This window comes from Xenopus tropicalis, chromosome 8, assembly GCF_000004195.4.
Source record: "Xenopus tropicalis strain Nigerian chromosome 8, UCB_Xtro_10.0, whole genome shotgun sequence".
Taxonomy (NCBI): Eukaryota; Metazoa; Chordata; class Amphibia; order Anura; family Pipidae; genus Xenopus; species Xenopus tropicalis.
The window spans coordinates 87,813,026-87,833,916 of NC_030684.2; the positions used below are offsets into that span (position 1 = coordinate 87,813,026).

The 20,891-nt window shown below is 36.9% G+C and overlaps 1 protein-coding gene across 2 annotated transcripts in view; it reads right to left on the reverse strand.

Moving 5' to 3' along the window:
- Positions 1 to 403: 403 nt before the first annotated feature.
- The window catches only part of btbd7 (BTB (POZ) domain containing 7), a 40,674-nt gene continuing 20,186 nt past the window's right edge, over positions 404 to 20,891 (reverse strand). The window contains exons 7-16 of one of the 2 annotated variants that reach the window (XM_031891290.1): positions 20,116 to 20,259; positions 18,864 to 19,053; positions 18,372 to 18,550; positions 17,376 to 17,807; positions 5,439 to 16,273; positions 5,096 to 5,197; positions 4,549 to 4,660; positions 3,996 to 4,105; positions 3,482 to 3,591; positions 404 to 1,190 (exon numbers count right to left, since the gene is read on the reverse strand). In XM_031891290.1, the coding sequence (XP_031747150.1) occupies positions 15,458 to 16,273; positions 17,376 to 17,807; positions 18,372 to 18,550; positions 18,864 to 19,053; positions 20,116 to 20,259 (1,761 nt within the window). In that variant the 3' untranslated portion in view covers positions 404 to 1,190; positions 3,482 to 3,591; positions 3,996 to 4,105; ... (1 more) ...; positions 5,096 to 5,197; positions 5,439 to 15,457. Of the gene's footprint in view, positions 1,191 to 3,481; positions 3,592 to 3,995; positions 4,106 to 4,548; positions 4,661 to 5,095; positions 16,274 to 17,375; positions 17,808 to 18,371; positions 18,551 to 18,863; positions 19,054 to 20,115; positions 20,260 to 20,891 lie in introns of both variants that reach the window. The other variant, XM_018096624.2, reaches the window with a different exon arrangement.

Below are 20,891 nucleotides of genomic sequence, written 5' to 3' on the forward strand. Positions count from 1 at the left end.
CTTCTGACTACAAATTTGGAGGTGACAATGCAGGGGAGCTACACACAATAAGAATGTTATGGGCAGCCAGACTTTGGGTAGATGGCAGCAGAAGCAAGACTGCAGCCTGAGGTACAGAAGTTTGGGCAGAGCAAAATAAAAAACTATTCATTTATTAGTTATTTATTCAACTTTTAATATTTTGAAGGGAAATTTATACCCAGGAAGGAAAAAAAAAATTAGATAAGAAGAAAGAATTACAGTGTTTAACGAGAAACGGAGGTTCCCAAAGGATTTGATATAAATGCTTTACATTGAATAAATATGAAAAGACTAATATACGAGACCAGAGTTATTTTCTGCATATGTAGTCACTCTGGAATGAGAAACAAAAAAACGACGCATTTAAACATAAAGCATAGGATTGGGTTGTGAATTTATGCTGCTTTATTTCCAAGTACTGTGTCATTACAGAGAAAAGCACATCACTGAAAAATAAAGAATTGCTAGTTAAACAGGACTCCATGGAGAATGGGTAGGTTTCCCGACATATGCAATTATATTGCTTTGTTTATAGCTATGACAGATCTAAAGATGCAACCCTGGTTTAAATATTAAGCTAAAGGGGTAGTTCACTTTTAAGTCAACTTTTAGTATGTTATATAATGTCCAATTCTAAGCAACTTTTCAATTGATTTTTATAATTTATTTTGTATAGTTACAATTATTTGCCATCTTCTGATTCTTTCCAAATTTCAAATGGGGGTCACTGACCCCAGCAGCCAAAGAACTACTGTTCGATGAGGCTACAGATTTAGTGTTATTATTACTTATCTTTCTATTCAGACCCTCTTCTATTCATATTCCAGGCTTTTATTGCAACTCTAAATTAGCAACTCCCTGCAACCAGATAACTGCTGAAATTCCAAACTGGAGAGTTGGGAAACAAAAAGTAATAATAAAAAATGAAGACCAATTGAAAAATGTCTGAGAATATCACTCTCTACATCATACTAATAGTAAACTCAAAGGTGAACAACCCCTATAATTAATTTTACACAGAATCTTAATACATAACGGTGAAATGACGCCTGTGTCAGTAAAGATCTTCAGACAGCAGTGTCTGTTCAAGCAATCCATGAGCACTGAATGTCTGCCCACTCCCTTCTCTTAAAGGAGAAGTAGTAGTTGTGTTCAGATGTCTTCAGGAGCTGCAAAAAGAAATGAAAGTTTATTTATCGTCTAACAGAAAAATAAACATGATACACAATAAAATCTCAGTAATTCCTGTAGCAGCCAAAGATGTAAGATTGATGGTTTGTGTTCTGCTCATAGGAGACATCCACTTAAACAATCCGCACAATCTTAATGCTTTGCCTCCAGTTCTTACGCACCTGTAGACTGAGCCAATCAGGCACGCCTTTGTAGGAGGGGAGAGTGAAAGCAGCCAATAATTACTAAACAGATCAAACGTTCCTCAAAAGGCATTAACATGTGTGTAGGGTAAAATGACTATGCAACCTGTTAAGGATGGTAAAGTTCCCAATGAGAATTTAAGTTTGGCTGACTGCATTACGAAAGTGTCAGTTTTTATAAATAAAAGGGAACGTTTACCTTTAAATAAATTTAGTATGAGGAAGAGAATGCTATTCTGAGGCAATTTACACTTGGCCTTTTTTTTTTTTTTTTTTTTATTTAGCCGTTTGTTCGGCAGTTCTTCAGTTTGGAATTTCAGCAGCTATCTGGTTGCAAGGGTCCAATTTAACTAAGCAACCAGACAGAAGTTTAAAAGACAGGAATATAAATAGAGGAGGGCCTCAACAGAAAAAATAATTAATAAACAGTAACAGTAAACTTCTAGCCTTAAGAAAGAAATCATTTTTTGACTGCTGGGGGCAGTGACCCCCCATTTGAAAGCTCTAAAGAGTCAGAAGAGGAAGGCAAATAATAAAAAAAAAAACTATATAAAATAAAAATGAATACCCATTGAAAAGTAGGATAGGCTCCATTCTATAACATACTAAAAGTTAACCTGAAGGTGAACCACTCCTTTAATGTAACATTGTAGAAGGCGCAGGTAACTGAGTTAATATACTCAGACATGTGTTAAAAACCACGTCATAAAAAAAAACAAAAAAACGTCATAGAAAGTGAAGTGATGCGTGGCAAATTTTTTCACTGCATAAAATGATTTTGCCCATCCCTAGTTCATGCATTTTTAAAAGGGCTTATGTAGAAAGGTGAATATACACTAACTGAACTTCCAGATATAAATATAGATCTATAAGGACTGGCAAACACACTGACCGTTTTTTTATGGGTTTTCTTTCGATCAGTGGACTTAGGTATGTCTGTGCAAAAATAAAACATTTATATTTATATCTGGAAGTTCAGATAGTAGTTATGTACCTTTTCTACATATGCCCAAATGAATTAGCTTATGCCAAAATGGAGGGTATATTTTGCTTTAAAAGCTCTGTCTGTGTGAACTTCACGGCTTTGGCCTGTGGCCTCACCAAACAAACAAATATATCTGTGTATAGCATAGTGCTTTCCCAGGGCAAAATGAAAAATGTTTCTAGCTTATTAGATAGCAAATGTTACATTTATAATCACTTGTATGCTGATCAATGCAATTTTGATTAACATAACATCAAAGTAATGTATGATAAAAGCCCTTCTTATCAACCATAAAATCTAAAATAAGCTGAGGATGATGGATAACAACTGTGCAGAGTAGTGTGAGGAAGCTTTGCCTGCGCTAGTCCTTTAATCCTTTGGATACCAGCCGGCTGGCCAGCGCAGCATCTCAAAGCTGCTGTGAAAAAAGCATGACATTAGCTTTGTAAATTAAATGAAAATATAAGTATCAGTTGCAAATGTGTTTCATTGTTCCACCTAAAATGACTCTGCTCTGAGGCATAACTTCTTACATACAGTATGCCCACATAAAGCCACGTGTAGTGACTGAGACTGAGGATTAGTCCCCTTGAGCTCCAACACTCACAATTAGGTTAAAAACCTGGAAATAGGAAAGGATGTAGCATGTTACTATAACGGGCACCACAGTTTACATAATGGGAATTTTTAAAAAATCAGCATTCCACACAGGATGAAGCGCTTTGCACATGAAATCTTAACGGCTATATTAATCCAAATGCCTTTAGGACAGGAGACTCCAAACAAATGAACCATAAATATCTGCTTAAGTCATGAGCAAGGTTATCCTAACTGCAAATGCCTGGCCTATTGCTTTTGCCAAGCAGCTAAAAAAATAAGAATACAATGCAGACTTTTAATAGAATGATAACAACCATGTCAAAATAAAGGGTAACTATAGTGAAAGGGAAAAAAATTATATGAGATCAGGAAAATAAGAATCTTTCGAAACATAACCAATTAAACATGCTGTACATGTGTACATCAACAGATCAGTAGCATTTATCTATAGTATGAAGCCCATGTCAAACCAATTTCACTACTTATAAACATATAAACTTACCCAAGGCACAAAAAAGTGCATTCTTGCTTCCGTCTGTATCATCACCCTAGCAATATTTCTAAACCAAAGTGGATATTAAGTCAATGCACGTTGATTGCAGTCCACTGTACCTATAAACAGATGTGGAGTAAGCAGGAAAATCAGTATATATTGCTTACTGTTTTTTTTAAAGAGACAGGACATTTTCTAAGGCTAATCACCACACATTTCTGTATTATGGTTAGTAACTTTTTTTGTAGCTATGGAGACTTTGCAACAGCAAGTAGTACAATATCAGTGCTGTAAGAGCTGAACCAACTGCACAGCTCAGTTGAGACAAGTGCTATAATAATTATTGGACTCTAATTAATCTTCCTCCAGTTCTTACGTACCAATACATGGGGAATGTAAAGCACGCCTTTGTAAGAGGGTCTCATTAAGGTGAACAATCATATTTTTCATTTACATGCAGTGCAAAACCCAAATGACACCTAAATATTACCAATTATAACCTTAAGCAATAAAAGCCACTTACACAAGGATTTAATAGGTGCATTCTTGATACAATCTGAATCACCCTAGCAATGTTGCTTAACCAAAGTGGATGTAAAGTCTTCATGTGCTGACTGTACACCATTGGTCCACCTGTACACAGACGTGAATAAAGGAAACAGGAAAATTAGTATATATTGCTCAATGTTTTGTTAAAGAGACAGGACATATACTAAGGCTATTCAATATATGTTTATGTATTTAGGTTGGAAACTTCTTGTGTGAATGTGGACACTGTGTGCTTTCAACAAGTAGTTAAATTTCAGCATTGTATGACCTGAACCTACTGCACAGCTCAGTTGAGTTAAGTGCTATAAAAATGGTTCAACTCTAATTAATCTTCCTCCAGTTCTTACGTACCAATACATGGGGAATGTAAAGCACGCCTTTGTAAGAGGGTCTCTTCAAGGTGATCAATCATATGCTTTAATTTTGGTAACTGAACAAGTCTCCCTATTTTTCATATACATAGAGTATAAAGCTGACTAAATGACTAAATAACTAAATATCACCAACTTATAAACATATCCACTTACCCAAGGCACACGAAAGTGCATACTTGCTTCATCTGTATCATCACCCTAGCAATGTTGCTCGACCAAAGTGGATATTAAGTTAATAGATGTTGATGGCAGTCCACTGAAACACCTGTAAACATGTGAATAAAGTAAGCAGCAAAATTAATATATATTGCTCAGATTATTGCTTGTTAAAGAGACAGGACATATTCTAAGGATAATCACTACACATTTCTGTATTTAGGTTGGAACTATGGAGATTGTGCCTTCAACAGCAAGTAGTACAATATCAGTGCTGTAAGAGACAAACCAACTGCACAGCCAGTTGAGACAGGTGCTAAAATATTGGTTCAACTCTACATAACAATCTTCCTCCAGTTCTTACGTACCAATACATGGGGAATGTAAAGTACGCCTTTGTAAGAGGGTCCCCCTTCAAGGTGATCAATCATATGATAGTTTTGGACATTTAACTATTCTCCCTATTTTTCAATTACATACAGGGTGAAACCCTAATGATAACTAATTATCCCCACTTACAAACATATCTATAATAACCACTTACCCCAGGCATAAAAAAGCACAGTCTGTATCATCACTCTAGCGATGTTTCTCAACCAAAGTAGATATTAAGTCTTCGGGTGCTGACTGTACTCCATTGTACTACCTGTACACAGATGTGAATAAAGCAAAGAGGAAAATCAGAATATTACAAAGAATAATGATAACAGACCCTAATGATAGCTACACAGCACCACTTACAAACATATTTAGTTATGCAATAATAACTACTAACCCAAGGCAAAAAAAAAAAAAGTACATTCTTGCTCCAATCTGTATCAGTACATAGATGTAAATAAAGCAAACAGGAAAATCAGTATATGACAAACAATAATCCCCACACATACCTGAGCAGGTTTCCAACTTCCACCCAGTCACATGGTGACCCGTGTCACCTATGTTCTCTTTTGGCTTCCTGTGTTTAGTGTATCTTTTCCATGCGTGCGTAGTTCCATTCTGGGGTTCACGTGATTTCCACTACAATAAGTGCCCTTTATGACTGGAGCTTTTTGAGGATCGACATGACCTCTGTCATTACAAGAAATTTTCCAATACACTGTCCAGCCTTGTACAGTATCCAGCCAATCACCCCGATGCCCAGTCCCTATACCGATATGCATAGTATATATGCATAGATTTACCGATATGCAAGATTTATCGATATGTGTACAGCCAGTATAAGGTGGGCCAAAAGATGCTATAAACAGACCACTATGCATTACATTCAATGAAAAGCCTCCTTAATATGGAAGTGGTAATAGACCCACATAGTATGAACACAGGATTGCTTCATAACCAAAACTAAGGCCTTACTTTATTAAAAAAAATAATAATAATAATGTAAATGTATGAAGTTACACAGAAAAAGTTCTGTGGATAGTACTTCATGCTTTGGCCAGATCTGTAGCTATAATATGGTATTTCATTTAGCCTGGGGGGTTCCCACAACTCCCCAATATCTTTGTATTTCATAAAATGCAACTTAAGGCTAATGTGTTTATGGTGGGTATGCTGGCTTGCTTGGTTTTGTTGTCTATAAATGTATGCCCCAACACATAATTTCCTCCAGGTACTTCTGTGTCCTGTCAGATTAGTTGGAACACGATACATACAAACAGGTTCTACTGTCAATTCTCCATGTTTCACATGCAGTGTTCCTACTGTTTAAAAAGGAGGGCACTGCTTTATCTACCACTGCCTGGGGTATATGTAAAATTAGAAATGACAAAACGCAACTGCAACAGTTTTTCCCATGAGAAAAGATTGTATTTATTAAGGTCACAAAAAGGCGGACTTTTTATTGCATCTGATGAAAAGCAAGATACAACATTTCTCGCTGCTAAGACCCAGCACTCATTCCCCATGTTTCAATCATAACTGCTCTACAGACTGCTATAAAGGGTTGGTGAAGCTACTGCAGGCTATTGAAACTGTAAAATTGGTCACTTGTGTGCTCGACAGATCTGCTATAAAAATCCTTTTTATGGTGTAGAATACATGTGAGGTTAGTGCAGATGAGGAAAAGACAAACTTACACTTCATGTTTTCTATACAAGCCATTTATTTTGAAATGCCAACTAAATGTAGAATAAAGTCCATGTTACATGCTTGTCAGTAACAGTAGAAAAATAGAACCAGTGAAAACATTTGTACAACTGCAATGGTAGTCAAAAGAGAAAGGTGTAATACAATGCATCACACGAGACACAAATTCAAGTTTGGAAGTTTCTAAATAAAAATACTATTCTTTAAAAACACTATGTACAATTGGATCATAAACAAATCTTACAAAGTATTTGTTATGCAGGTTCTAGAAAACACTTGCATAGGACATAAAATCAGATCTTTAAGAGTTTTTGTCTGAGCCTTAAGCATTAAAGGCACTTGTACCAGAACATGTAAAACTGCATGTATAACCACAACCACTCCAAACTGAAAATCCCATTCCAACAAAATGAGCAGATAACAGCGACAACTTCAATCTAGTTCACAGGTTTTATGGTCGTCTATACTGATCTTGAAACAAATACCAGGCAGTACATTAGTAACTCTTCTTCCAACTGATGGACTTTTTTTTACGCCACTGATAATTAAAAGGTGTTAAAGAAAAGCAGGAAATGCCTGGTAATGCAGTTTTCTCACACAAATGTTGTGTTTATGGAATAACATTTACTTAAAGCATGCTGCTTGGAATGCAGTTTCTTTTCTTCTTTGTGGACCAAAATGCCACCTGATTGTATATAGATTTGCACTTAAAGGGATCTGCCCTTATAAATTTGCAACCAAACTGTAGATATATATGAACTGTAAGCAAAAACAAAACTATGAAACATAAGTATGATGGTTGCCCTTTAGAGCAAAAATTCATGGTTCGGTCCAAACTTTGCAATAAAGATATGGGACTCTTTATCCAGAAAGCTCAGAAACTGGGGTTTTCCGTATAAGGAGTCTTTCTGTAATTTGGATATCCATACCTTAAGTCTACTAAAAAATAATTTAAAACATTAATTGAACCAAGTAGTATTATTTTGCACCCAATAAGGATTAATTATATCTTAGTTGGGATCAAGTACAAGGTACAGTTTTATTATTACTACAGAGAAAAAGGAAATCATATTTAAGAATTGTAATTATTTGATTCAAATGGAGTCTATGGGAGATGCCCTTTCCATAATTCAGGGCTTTCTGGATAACTGGTTTCCAGATAATGGATCCTATAGTGAATATAATTCATTCAAAGCAGCTTGATTACTTATTTCACTGAATGATAAGCTTCATTTGAATGCTTATTCACTGCTAATACAACAGGTCACACGGTTAGCCATTGTTATCTTTTAGGGATGGACACAAGTACCTGTATAACATGGTTAGGAGCCAGGAAAGCCAACACAGAGGAGAGCAACTAAGAAAGAGGCTGTGTATGTATACACGAACACATATGGGTAATGGGCCACAGGGAGACTAGGTGCCTGCGGTTCTGCTACTGCAGATGACTAAGTTCTCCGAAATACCAATACTGCAATAATGTGAATCGCTGGTGGAAAGGCATATGTATCTCTAACTTGTCCTTCCTCGCAAGGAAACTCTGGGCGACTTGGCAATGGTTATGTGATTCACATCATTGCCAGTAAAAAGGTATTTCAGAGATTCATGGTAGCGAAGATCTATCACGGTCGACTAATCTCAACGTGGGACATCAGCCTAAGATTTTCATCCAGCGGGCACAGATTTAGGGACACAACAAATGTTTTAATGAACTTTTCCCCAGGTCAGTTCTTATCAGTGTGGCAGATTTACCAAAACTGGGCAAATTTGCTTTTGGTTAATTACCCACAGCAAACAATCCACAAGACAGCAGCAGGAAAAACATTGAAAACAAACATTTTATGTGGAGCCATATAGTTTGTACTGTTTATGCAAAGATTCACCTTCAATCATGTCACACTGACAAGGATAAATGCCAATACTTATTATTAATAAAACCAAAACAAATGGATAATAAAATAGATGGGAAAAATGGAAGTGAATGTTATGGTACGGCAAGTAAAGAGATAACTGCTTACAAAAATGCATGTTTTTGTGTTATTGTTTCAGAAATCTTAGCCCAATAGGAAACTAGTTAATGTATGAGAAGTAAGACACATGCACACAATCACAAATCTGTAGGTAACAGAATACACCAAAGCTTCATTCCCTGCAAGTCCAAAGAAAAAGGGTTTTGTAAATGATACCAAACTAAGTGTATATAATAATTCAATGGGACTTTTTCAGCAGTAAGCTGGGGAACTTCTCTGGTCTAGATCTATGCATAGATATGCAAAAAGCTAATTCTCCAGAGCACTTGGCGGTTTAGGGCAAGAACATAGAATGATTTAGGGTGCTTTGCTGGCATTTTTTTTTTTTTTTACCAATGATTCAGTCACCAAGTCAGCCAGACGCCAATGAGGGATATGTCAGTTGAACTGGTGTTACAAATTTGGTTGGCACGAGAACATCTGAAACCCTGAAAGTCAAATGAACCTCACCAGTAACATAAGTGTCAATAATGTATATAATACAAGGAAACAATGCTGAAAATTTGTGCTGGCAATAAACATAACTTATGCAAGCAAACGCCAACTGGGTTACAAAAGTGAACTGAAGCCTGCACATACATGGTCTTTCCCAATAATTGTTGGAATGTACAAAGTCGAATAGAAAATGTAAGGTTGACCATTAAATAGCATTTAAAATGCGTACATTTTATGTTTCCTTACCATAGCACACACAGAACCCATACAAAACAGGGAATTATTAAATAAGCTTCAAATGACTAATTATTGGATAAATAATCTGTAACATGAGCCTCTGCTTTCTCAGCTCCATCCCAGTGCAAACAATTTATATACAAAGTCTAATACAGCCTATTAAAATGTGGTATCATAGATTCTGGCTCCCAGTCATGGTGGCTCTGACTCAAGAGAGGTGCTGCAATCATTTACAGCTCTATTGCTCATCTGTACTCACATAATGTGAGCTGGTAAATATAAGGGAGGCAATGCAAAAAAAAAATAAAAAATGGAATGCCGGAATATGTATTTGTATTTAATGGGGTACTTGCCCTTAGAATTAACTTTAGTACATATGACTATGAAGATTTTCATTCATCCAGGTCATGGTATATCTAGTATAAATAAATCTAAAGTAACTAGACTTGTTAACATCTTCAATGATTCTTTAACTTTAGTACAGTATTCTAAGAAAATGCAAGTAGTATTAATATGACTTTTTTTTGTATAAGTAGATTTTTTGACCTGCAGCTCTCTGAGTTAGACTATATGGTTGTACCAGGCGGCAGTTTTGATGTCAGAGTGGAAGATGCACAGGAGATAGTATAATAAAGATAAAAAATAAAGCCACATAATCAATCTGATTGCAGGGTCAGTGACCAGAGAGCTGCAGGCTTAAAATGTCAGAAAAGAAAATCTAATTATTCAAAACTCAAACTAAAGACCAGCTTGAAAGTTTCTTTGGTCACCTATAATATACTAACAGTTTTTTTTTTTTTTAAGGTGGACTTTCCCTTTAAAACAACACCAAAGACGTATAAACTGCATATGTCAGTGTAACCATGTATTGTCAGAAAACTGGCACTTTTAGCTAAAAATCTGTGAACACAGCCAAGCCCAGGGAAAACAGCAACACTTTGCTCATAGCCAAAAAAAGTATGGGAACAAAACAAATGTGTACATTGTGTATTTCCCCATGCACTTAGCACAACAGAGCAAAGCACTTTAGCACTTACAGTATCTTTAAAGGGGCCACATGGATAAAATTTTTCCTAAAAGAAATTACAATTGTAAGCAACTTTCCAATATGCATTAGTAAACAATGGGATGGATTAATGCTGTTTGTAAATGCAATTGCACTTACATAGTTGTCGCTTTCTTGCAGTCAGTTCTGGCTACTGAAACAATGTTGCAGAATCCAGTTAAGTAAAAGACTGTAAAGAAGCATGCAAGGCAGACAGAATCTTGGCTAAAGGAGAGCAGGTTCGGCAGCATTTTTACCAGATTTACAATCAGCACTGCAGGAAAAAATGCTTCTTTCTTGCAATTAACATACAAAAATCTTAACCATTGGAAAGCTGCTTAGAACCTCATTACCTTACAGTTTACATTAGGCAAAATGTTAGTTTGGACTTACATCTCTGTCAACAGATATATGTATTGTCCTGTAGCTGGATAGTGTTCCTAAACCAAATGAACATTTGGGGGAAAAAAAGGGGGGCTTTGCTTGTATAGTGCTAAATTACTATTGCCTGCGTTACTGAAAAGCAAAATTGGCAATGGAATCAGGCAGAAGTGTTATCAGAACTTGGGATGGGGTAAGTGCAAATGGGTGGGTCAATTGCGACAGGTCTTCTATATCTGCATAGGACTTTAATTGTTAGCCTGATACTTTTGGACCATAGAGTGGAAATGTCAGGTTCATGGTCCCAATCTAACTTTCTTATGCAAGACTTTATTTATGTCAACACAAAATATAACGTTCTAACCACTTTCAAACACAAACTCAGCAAGGGGGCAAACAACCAACTTGATTGTCAGTTAAAGGCCTGATTGTCATGAAGGGATGTTGAAATCATTTATATTCCAAGAGCATGCAAGGATTGTGTAATCATGCAACACAAAGCTTCTGAAAATGAACCCTAAAAATGTGATTGTTTCTTTTTGCACAAACACCTTCATTCTAACCAAAGATTCTTACAGCTAGTCAAATCACTTATCACATCTAGTCACTTACACAGACTAACACCAGAACTTGCCGCTTATAAAGTCAAATATTACATTAAAATATTTTAGTTTGGTGACGTCAAAATCAAGATTTAATTAATTACCGTCACAATCATCAGCTAAAATTTCTATGCTGGGGAGAATGTCAGCTTTTTTACCGTTTCTCCAAAAGAAATCTAAGAGCCAAGACAACAGAAATGGATTAGACTGGAGCCCTTTAAAGTTCCCTCTTCAGAGGTTTGTTGAAGGCAACAATATTAGCACCTGATAGCGGTACTTGTTAAACTATGCTCAAACTGAAAGAAAGCACCAAAGTCCAACTATTTCTGTAGATTGTGATATTAGAAACACTGGGGTGAAAGAAAACATTCCAGACTTAAGCTGGCCACACACTAAGATTTTTTAAAGATTCTTTTCTTTGTGGCAGGACAACGTTTATCCTGAAACAATCAAATGTTAAAGTACAATTTGTCAACGAAAACAACCATTTCATCTAGTTGACGCTGGGAAAACTACCTGCTTGGTCCTGCAAACAGTTGGACAATGTGCAAATTTCATTGCTAATGACAAATTTTCAAACCAGCCCAATCAATTTTCTGACTAATGTCAGATGAAAAATTGCTAGATGTACGATCGTTCGGTGCCCACTAACATTACGATAGTTTGACGGATTGCACTGAAATTGGTCGTTAGAGAGAAACATCTTAACATGTATAGCCACCTCCGGTTCCTGCAGGGAAGGCTTGCAGTCTACTAGAAACAAAAGGTAATTGAAACTACACTGAATCAAGAGTTCTAAGCACAAAACACAAAGAATTGCCAAATCCTTGCTCAACAATACTTTACTTTGCTCTGTAACATTCTTGCTACTCAATGATTCAGTGTTACTGAGAGCCTTACTGGTGGTCATACACGCAGCGATTTTCGATCTTTCGTGCGACCATTAGTCGCACAAAAGTTTGTTCCCATCCTCCACAGACATTCAGGGCTGAATCGTCAGATATGGAGGCAGAAACAATAGGAGTTCTACCCCCTTCTGCCAATGCAGCCCTGAACAGAGATTTTGCTCGGGCGCCTTCAATGGAAGATGTACACGTTCTTTCAATGCTTGCTGCTTATACACCAGCAAATGGCAACAATCAGCCTTGACTATATGCCCTGGGAGGACATCATGTGAAAAACAGCTTGTATGCTTCTACCACAGCTACTTTTGCTTTAGAATAATCACATTTTTTTGGGCGTGGGCAACACCTTAAAATTCATGATACTTAAAAAAAAAAAAATCAGAGATTACTTAGTAAAAGAGATCCCAGAACAGCTCAGCCACATACATATTACAGATTTATTTACAGTCACGGTTTATGAATTGTCCTTAAAATGCCACTGAGTGCTTTAACTTGGGTATAAGGGTTTGCGTTAACCCTGGATTTCCCTTATCTGTATGAGCCTGCTAGAAAGCCTTATTTTTATTAGCATTGGTATTTCTGTTTGAGTGCATGATTCTGTACTTGTTTCCGTGAGGAAGTAAAATTAAATGTTATTCAGTCACTTTTGAAATAATATCCAAATTTAGAAAAAGTGCAAGCGATTTTCTCTTGCAGATGACCTAAAATCACAAATTTAAAGAAACTCTTACTTATATTTTCAAAATTTAGGTAATGCTTTCAGATTTTTTAGACTTTACCATAGCAATACACATTGTTTATAGGCACAAACTATTGCTTTATTATCATGCCCCTTTAAAAATGGAAATAAGTTTTCTGCATACAAGGTTAAGAGCCTGTCATGTGTATTGGGTGTGGGGGCATAAACAGGCAATAATTATCCAGTAAAAACTAACATGGTTGGAAACTACTATATTGCTTTATTACCTAAATTATTCTCCAAAGTCGGCAATAGATGGGCACAATTTATCATTGACAACAACATCTCTGATGGTACTCTTATGTCAGTAACAAAGCTGCAACCCATATGAATACAGGCTAGTATAAAGCAAAATTAAAGTTCAGTGGCCACAATAAGATTTCATTTATGTGCTTTACTAATTTAAAGCAAATCTGCAGATAACTTCTCAAAATGGCCATACGTCTCCTTTAACAGTAGAAAAGCCTCAGCCAATGATTTTTCAGCCTGTATACAGAGAGAGTTGCAAGTGTTATTACGGTGCAGTCACAAGATTCCAGTATAGAGGATGAAGACCTGCATATAGCATAAGTGAGCACTTAAAGGACATTAGCAAGAACATTGCTGTAGAAGAGGTTCTTAGTGAGCAGGAATGTTAAAGTGAACTGAGCTGGTCTAGGATAAAAGAACAAAAATAAAAATGTGCTGTACTATATTAAGAAAAGATTCCTGATTGCAAAGTAGCTAGTACGTCCTATTAATTAAATGCTCTCAGCCTGCAAGAAATTAAGTTAAAATGCACATACCTTTTGTCACTGGGAACTGTCTTGTCAGTGCAATTAAAAAAAAGATATCTGAATAAATAGGCTACCATAATATTGCAATGCATATGTACTACAAATGAAAGATTGACAGCATATTATAGAAGACAGTTGCCTAACAGCTTGGCATAGATAGTTTTCAAAGGATAAAAAGTTTTAAAAAGCAAAGGCATCTCTGAGGTATATTTCATTAAAATCCAAGTCCATCTGACCATGAAGTGCATGAAATTAATAATCCGTTAAAAAAAAATATATGCAGTTTCAAATGCACCAATTGCATTCTTCAATTAGACAGGAGGACAGAGGAAAACTTTTGTTATTCTCATCACAACAACCTAGCAATGAAAAAGGACAAACAACTCCACTTGAAAACCCATGAGACTGTCAAATATTAATTCTACCAAACCTTATTTATGTATAACTAATAGTAAAAAGGCTATGCCAGTCCTGTTCCAAAAGCAATCACGACAAGTCTTTGACCTTTGTTTTGTGCAACTGCTTTCTCAACTTGTTATTGCTAAGCATGAGAGGCTAAAAATCTGCTGTAAGATGCTGTTCAAAACCCAAATTTCTTTAATTCCGATACCATTATGCCACATTATAAAACCAAAAACTTTTGTTGGTCAAAAGAAAATATTAAGCTTAATAAGAGGTAGGTCAAAGGCTTACCTTCATTCCTAATGAATGTTCATCTAAAGGAACTGGATTGCAAAGGAGTGCCTGTGGTATATATTGTTAGCATAATTGTTTTTTTTTGCTAGCAAAAAGCAGTATTATAGCAAAATCCTTGGCATGACTGAGTGCATGAGATTGCAGGTAAAGTTGGTTTATAGATGTCACAAGCAGTATACTGGTTTAAGCAAGTAAGCAGAAAGATATATAATGTCGGTAACTTCATATAAAAGAAGAGTCACTATCAAAAAGGAACCTACCCAGTAAAAATTAGAACATGGCAGGACAGCATTGCTAAAAGAAAACTGGCTGGAAACATGCAAAGCTAAAACAGTACGTCCAGTCATCAAAAATAAACAGCTCTAATATTACAAGGAGTTATGTGGTGAAAGGGTGGTGATAAATGCCCACATTCTGCTACTTTAAAGAGTGGATTTATGCTTGGTGCAGGGGCTGAACAATTTCCTGCCACTTACAGGACAACCACAAGAGCAAACATACATGCATTAGGATGGCATCAAACACTGCACAAACCCAGACTTTAGGAAATGAGTAGTTCACCTATTTGCTCTTCTTTGGATTTCTGGATTCAAAAATAAATACTTTGTTTCTTTTAAGAAAATAGGTTTCAGAGTGCTTTACTGAGTGGAGAGTGAAAATGGGAGATTAACTGACCGTAACCAAAAGAAGCCAGTCAAAAAATATAGTTATGGGTTTCACTGACTGTAGCGCTACAAAAAATGTAAGTAAAAATGTACAGGTGCAAAATTTAACTGTAAAAAGGTGCCAACTTAAAAAAAGACTGCAAAGTCTATTCAATGGAAAAATCACCAGATGCAGTGCTGATAGAAACTAGGTGCATGCAGCTGAAGTTATGATGCTGGGCCACCTATCCGGCCCAAAGCACTGAAAGACACAGCTCAGGCCAAATTGTAGTATTCCACAAGTTTCAGGCACAGAGAAATCAAGTGATTTTCAAAGAGCAGATTTTTTGTAGAGAAAGTCTGGTTTGTTTGGAGACCTCCTTTCTCTGCCTACTGCATCGTCTCTTTCAAGGTCCATATTCCTTTGTGCACCATGATCCAATAAATCACTGTCAATGATTCTTCTAAAGGATCGCTCTTCCTGTAAATCAGAGCCATAGGCAGGATGCAAAGGTCTGTTTGAGGTCAGGCCGTAAGTTAAATCAGTTTCTATTTTAGTTCTTCCCCTTGTGTGGTGAGGACCATGGTTTGCATTTTCCTGGGTAGCTAGAGCTAAATCTAGTCGTTGTGGAGGCTGTTCTAAGACATCGAGGTGTAATGGTTCATTCTTTTGTCTGTGTGAATGACTGTCTTGGGAAAACATATATTCTCTCCTCAAATCCTCTTGCTTTTTAGGAGAAATCTGGCTCGAGCGATAAGCAGATTTTAAGCTACTTGATGGTAGCTTACTGTGGCTGTACAAATCAGGACCAAAATATATACCCTGGGAGGGTATAGGGGAATGTCTACTGGGGACTGGGGTAGATGGCCTGCATGCCGAATTTGAAAAGTCATAAAAGTCTGGATACTCAGTCTGGCTTTCTCTTGCCTCCATTTTTTGCTCTACACTCTGTTTCTTCCTTGCACTGTGCATGTGCCTGGCTGAAATACATGAAATGTGTGGAGGAGGGCCAGTCATCAACTCCGACACTTGCTGGTTGAGCTGTGTGTCCACTGTTAGTTCAGGCAATCTTCTGTCTTTTAGTGTCATAGTGGATACACCCATTGCAATATCCGGCATGAACTCATTCAGAACTGGCTCACCACACTGGTAAGAAAAATAAAAAAAATGACAGATGGAACAAAAAAATTTTTTCTTTTTAATTAATTACATGGGAATTAACAGTTCTGCTGACAGATATCTTTCTATTACAGAGGTAAAGCAGAATATCATGGTGCTTTATAAAGACTTAATAATAATCATAATAATGATAGTAGTCATCCAGACTGCTGATCTGACTGAAATGAACACGTTTATTGAGTGAAGTTTTTTTTTACCCACATCCTGGCACAGTAAGTTTGCTTTTGTTACAGGGAGCCCTTAACACGTAAGCCAGCAGATATTGGATTAAGAAGCACTGACAAAGAAAAAAAAAATCTTGGGGATATTTGCTGCCACACATTTAATGATACAAGTGACCTCAGTACATCCCCAGCAGGCTTGAAACTGTGGCCTACGGCATGAGGGGCTGTCAGAGAAATCAGCCACTGTGTCACATGTGACACTGTAACAAGTATTGAGGAAACTTGTATAAATGATGTACAGTGTTGGTCATGGGCGAGAAATGTACATCAAGACACACTGATATGCAGGCCCCCACCCAAAGGGGCAAACCTCAGTGTTGCATAACTGTCATAGGAGAACACTGCAAGGAATTTTAAAGGAAAAGTAACACTAAAAATTTTTAACTAAAAAATCTATTCTACCCTCCCCCAATAATTGCCCTATCCTGAAAACCATTTGAAATCATTCAAAATAACAAATGGTTTTCAGGATAGGGCAATTAGGGGGAGGGTAGAATAGATTTTTTTAGTTAAAAATTTTTAGGGTTACTTTTCCTTTAAGAGACGTTTACAAAGAGCAAAAGAATGCTGCATTAAGCGAAGTGTGGGTCCACTGCAACAATACCATTTTCAGTGTTCTGCCCGGATGAGGCGGGCTGGCCATACATTAGGTTTTACAGAAGCCGGTGCTTCTGCAAATACACCATGGGGTACTATCAGCTTCTTTCAACTATATTTATTACATAGGTTTTCACATTATTGGTACACAGCATTGCTATTAAAAACAATATCAGTTTTCCTTTGATATCCTGTGAACCACTAGATTTGACTACTGAAACAAAACCAATTGTTGAAGACAGGCTTACCACTTGCTGTTCTGCTGCCATTGCTGCTGCCGCTGCCGCTGCCACTGTTTGCCTCCCAAGTCCAGTATTGTTAGTACAATCAGGTGGTACTGCTTTTGATCCTGGCAAGTATGTGGGAGGCGTGGCTTTTGGGATTGTTCGAGAGTGAAAGAGTGAATGGTTGCAGGGGTAAGAGAAAGAGCGGGAGGGATGCTGGCTGGGTACTCGATGCTTCCAACCAGATTTGAACTGATTATGCATAGGAGTCGCTGGTGGTTGGTAAGGTGGTGGTGGTGGGGGCAGTGGAGGATGGAAGGCCACATAAGGGTCTATATCAGTAAACATTGTTTCAGCAGCAGGAGTACTATTTATCCTGCATCTTCCAGACTGCCGCACAGTTAGAAGCGGACTTTCATCCCCAAACCGCTCATCAGGGAAGAACTTGTGAGGATTCTAACAATTAAACAAAAAAACACAAAAAAAAAAAAAAGTACATAAAGTTTTAGCAGTAGCAAAATAATAAAAACTGGGACAAACATTCTTATAATCAAAGCTTAAAAAAAATAAAATCTAGAATTATTATTTAGCATAAACACAAATGCAGTAAATTGCAGGCTATTTGGTCAGTCATAAAGACAAAAAAAAAAAAATAGCAACTCAAGAAAAAACCCACAAACGTTTAGTACAGCAATGATTCAGGGGGCTGCTGCCTTCTTTATTCACAGCATACAGTAGCCTAGGAACATATGAGTCTATAATAAAATCAGTATTAGTACCTTTGGATATACCTGTTTCTTCCAGCTAAAAACACAGTCAAGTGACTCCTGATAAAACTAACCTATCTTGTGCATTTGTGCATATGGATCTTGGATTGTAAGATCCACAAGAAAGAAAAAGTTAAATGTACTACATAAACACATCAGTGTTATAAAATGGCAATACATACACAAAATAACAGAAAACCACTTCAGTTATTTTATCAAAGAAACCACTAGTTTTTTAAGTCCATATCAGTACCTGTAATAATTCTGCTGCTGTATCTGAAAGACCAAATTCTCTCAAAACTCTTATCTGAATTTCATAACTAACTGTAGCACCTTCTCCACAATTTAGGGCATATGCACGTTGAACCTGCTCAGTATGACGAAGCTCCTGCAGCCGTCTTATCATTTCTTTCACCACATGAAGAGGAGGAACTAAAAGCAAGAGACAAGAGAGTTATATGTGAATTTTGCAAAACCTAATATTATATTTATTGCAGTAACAGTCCTTAAGCACCAGAGTGTGTATGCTGAATACAGGTATAGAATATATTATCGGAATGCTTGGGATCTGGGGTTTACCAGATATGGCATGCACTTAAAGTTGTGTCTATAGGAGATGGCCTTCTGTGTTCATAACATTGTTATAAAATGTGTGTTACTGTGATGCCTGTACAGGACATATAGGATTATAGAATTTAATTTTATGGCTTAAAATTTGCTCAAGATTACGCAACAAGAAAATTACCTGGTATTTCATTTGCCACCACAGTAGGAGGGATTGTCTGGCTGTTGCTTATTTGCTGGTGGTTAATCATATGACAGCACTGAGGTACTGCATTGTTCACCATGTAGAGTGTGTCTGGGACATTGGACATTCGAACCATCCTCAAACGAACCAAATCCGTCTGTTCCACCATCATCTCATCAAGTACTGACTTTAAGAAAATGCATTTTATATAAATAAGCATTAAAAGGGTTTCATCCAATGTGTGCGTCAATTGCAAAAAAAAATAAGTCAATTGCATTCACTTTGGCAGCAGAACCGCCTTACTGTAAGAAATTGCTCCCTTCTACGATAACGCTGTTCTAATGGCACACACAAGGCAATTCCAATTTTATTTGGCCAACAGCAGTGAGAGAGTACCAGCGTGGCCACAAAAGAGTGTCTGGAAATAAGTAAACTAGGCATGGGAGAAAACAGGGTATGAATGATGCATGACCGCTTTATTGTTTCCAAGTACTAAAACCATTGTATATAAAAACTGACCCATGTTAATGGTACATGGGGATTTTGTTCCCTGCTCAAAACTGCCTTTGTATTGAAGACACCTGAAATCACCACATGCTTAGCAGTACAGTCATCAAAATAAATTGGTCCTTTATGTAATAATGCAATTCTACTGGCAAAGATAGGGCAATTACAATTCTTGGGTGGGAAAAAAAAAACGTAATTAACTTATGATTGCCCAAGTTTTTTTCCTGAGCCAGTTCTCCCAGCTGCACTAGGACCCATCTCACCTTGATTTTCAAGTGATTCCTAACATATATTTAGATTTGCATGTGTGCAATGTTATACATTTGCAAAATATTGCTATACTGCAAATATAATACAGGTGCCACAGTATTAACCAATGTAGAGCTAAGCAACACCACTGTCTAGGCAGTGTCTGTTCCATACAATGGAACTGGCCTCAGAGAAATACTACCTCAGTAGTCAGAACACTATGGGCTGCATGTATGAAATACCATATGGTTGGTAAGGGGGTGATCAAATTGTGCATTACCATGATCAGAACTATTTATGATAAATCATACCATAGGCCCTACAAGACAATGATTGGTGGGCTTCACTGCTACCAAAAAATGTACTCATGTGCATAGCTTTAGAACTTGTAAAAATTGTTTATTCGCTCGTAAGTACTAGTTAGCAGTACAATCCCCTTCAAAAAAGTAAGCAATATAATGTCAAAGCATCAGATTTTTAATTTAGCTATTACCTTGGCCTCTTCTACATACGGAGAGAACAACCGAGGGCGAACATAAATTCCAGCATTCTTTTGCCGCAACCAAGAATTTGATTTTCCTCCTTCTGAAGTTGGCAACATGTCTGTAGGAGGGGTGCTTATTAGGCCTCGCTTCATCTAAATAGAGTAGAAAAGGTGTTTGTAGCATCTACTAAGCATGGGAATGCTAGGAATAAAATGAATCTGAAATTATTTTTTTAAATATGTAAATAGTAAAAAAACAAAAACAAAAAAAACAAAAAAACGAGCAACAAGGCGTGGGACCCTTTTTGTCACAGGGTTGATGAAAACAGGGAGAAAGCAGAAATTCAAAACTTATTTTGTATTATTATTATTGACATTTATTTATAAAACGCCAACATATTCCGCAGCACTGTACAATAAGTGAGATTCATACATTGGACATATAGGAGTAACATATAAAGCAATCAATAACCGATACAAGAGGTGAAGAGAGCCCTACCCAAAAGAGCTTACAATCTACAAGGAGAAAGGGTTGAGACACAAGGTGTGGGTATCTGTCTAGACAACTAGAAGAAGTCTGCTAATAAAGACCCAATTCTAGTAATATAACTACTCATACATGGGTCACTTAGGAAGAAATGCAAGAGAGACTTGAACATGTAAATGTAAACAAAGGTCCAGGACTGGATGGTATTCATCTCAAGGTACTATTAGTGCTGTGATTGCCAAACTTCTTCACTTAATTTTTCAGGATTCATTGAGATCTGGCAAACTGCTAACGAAGC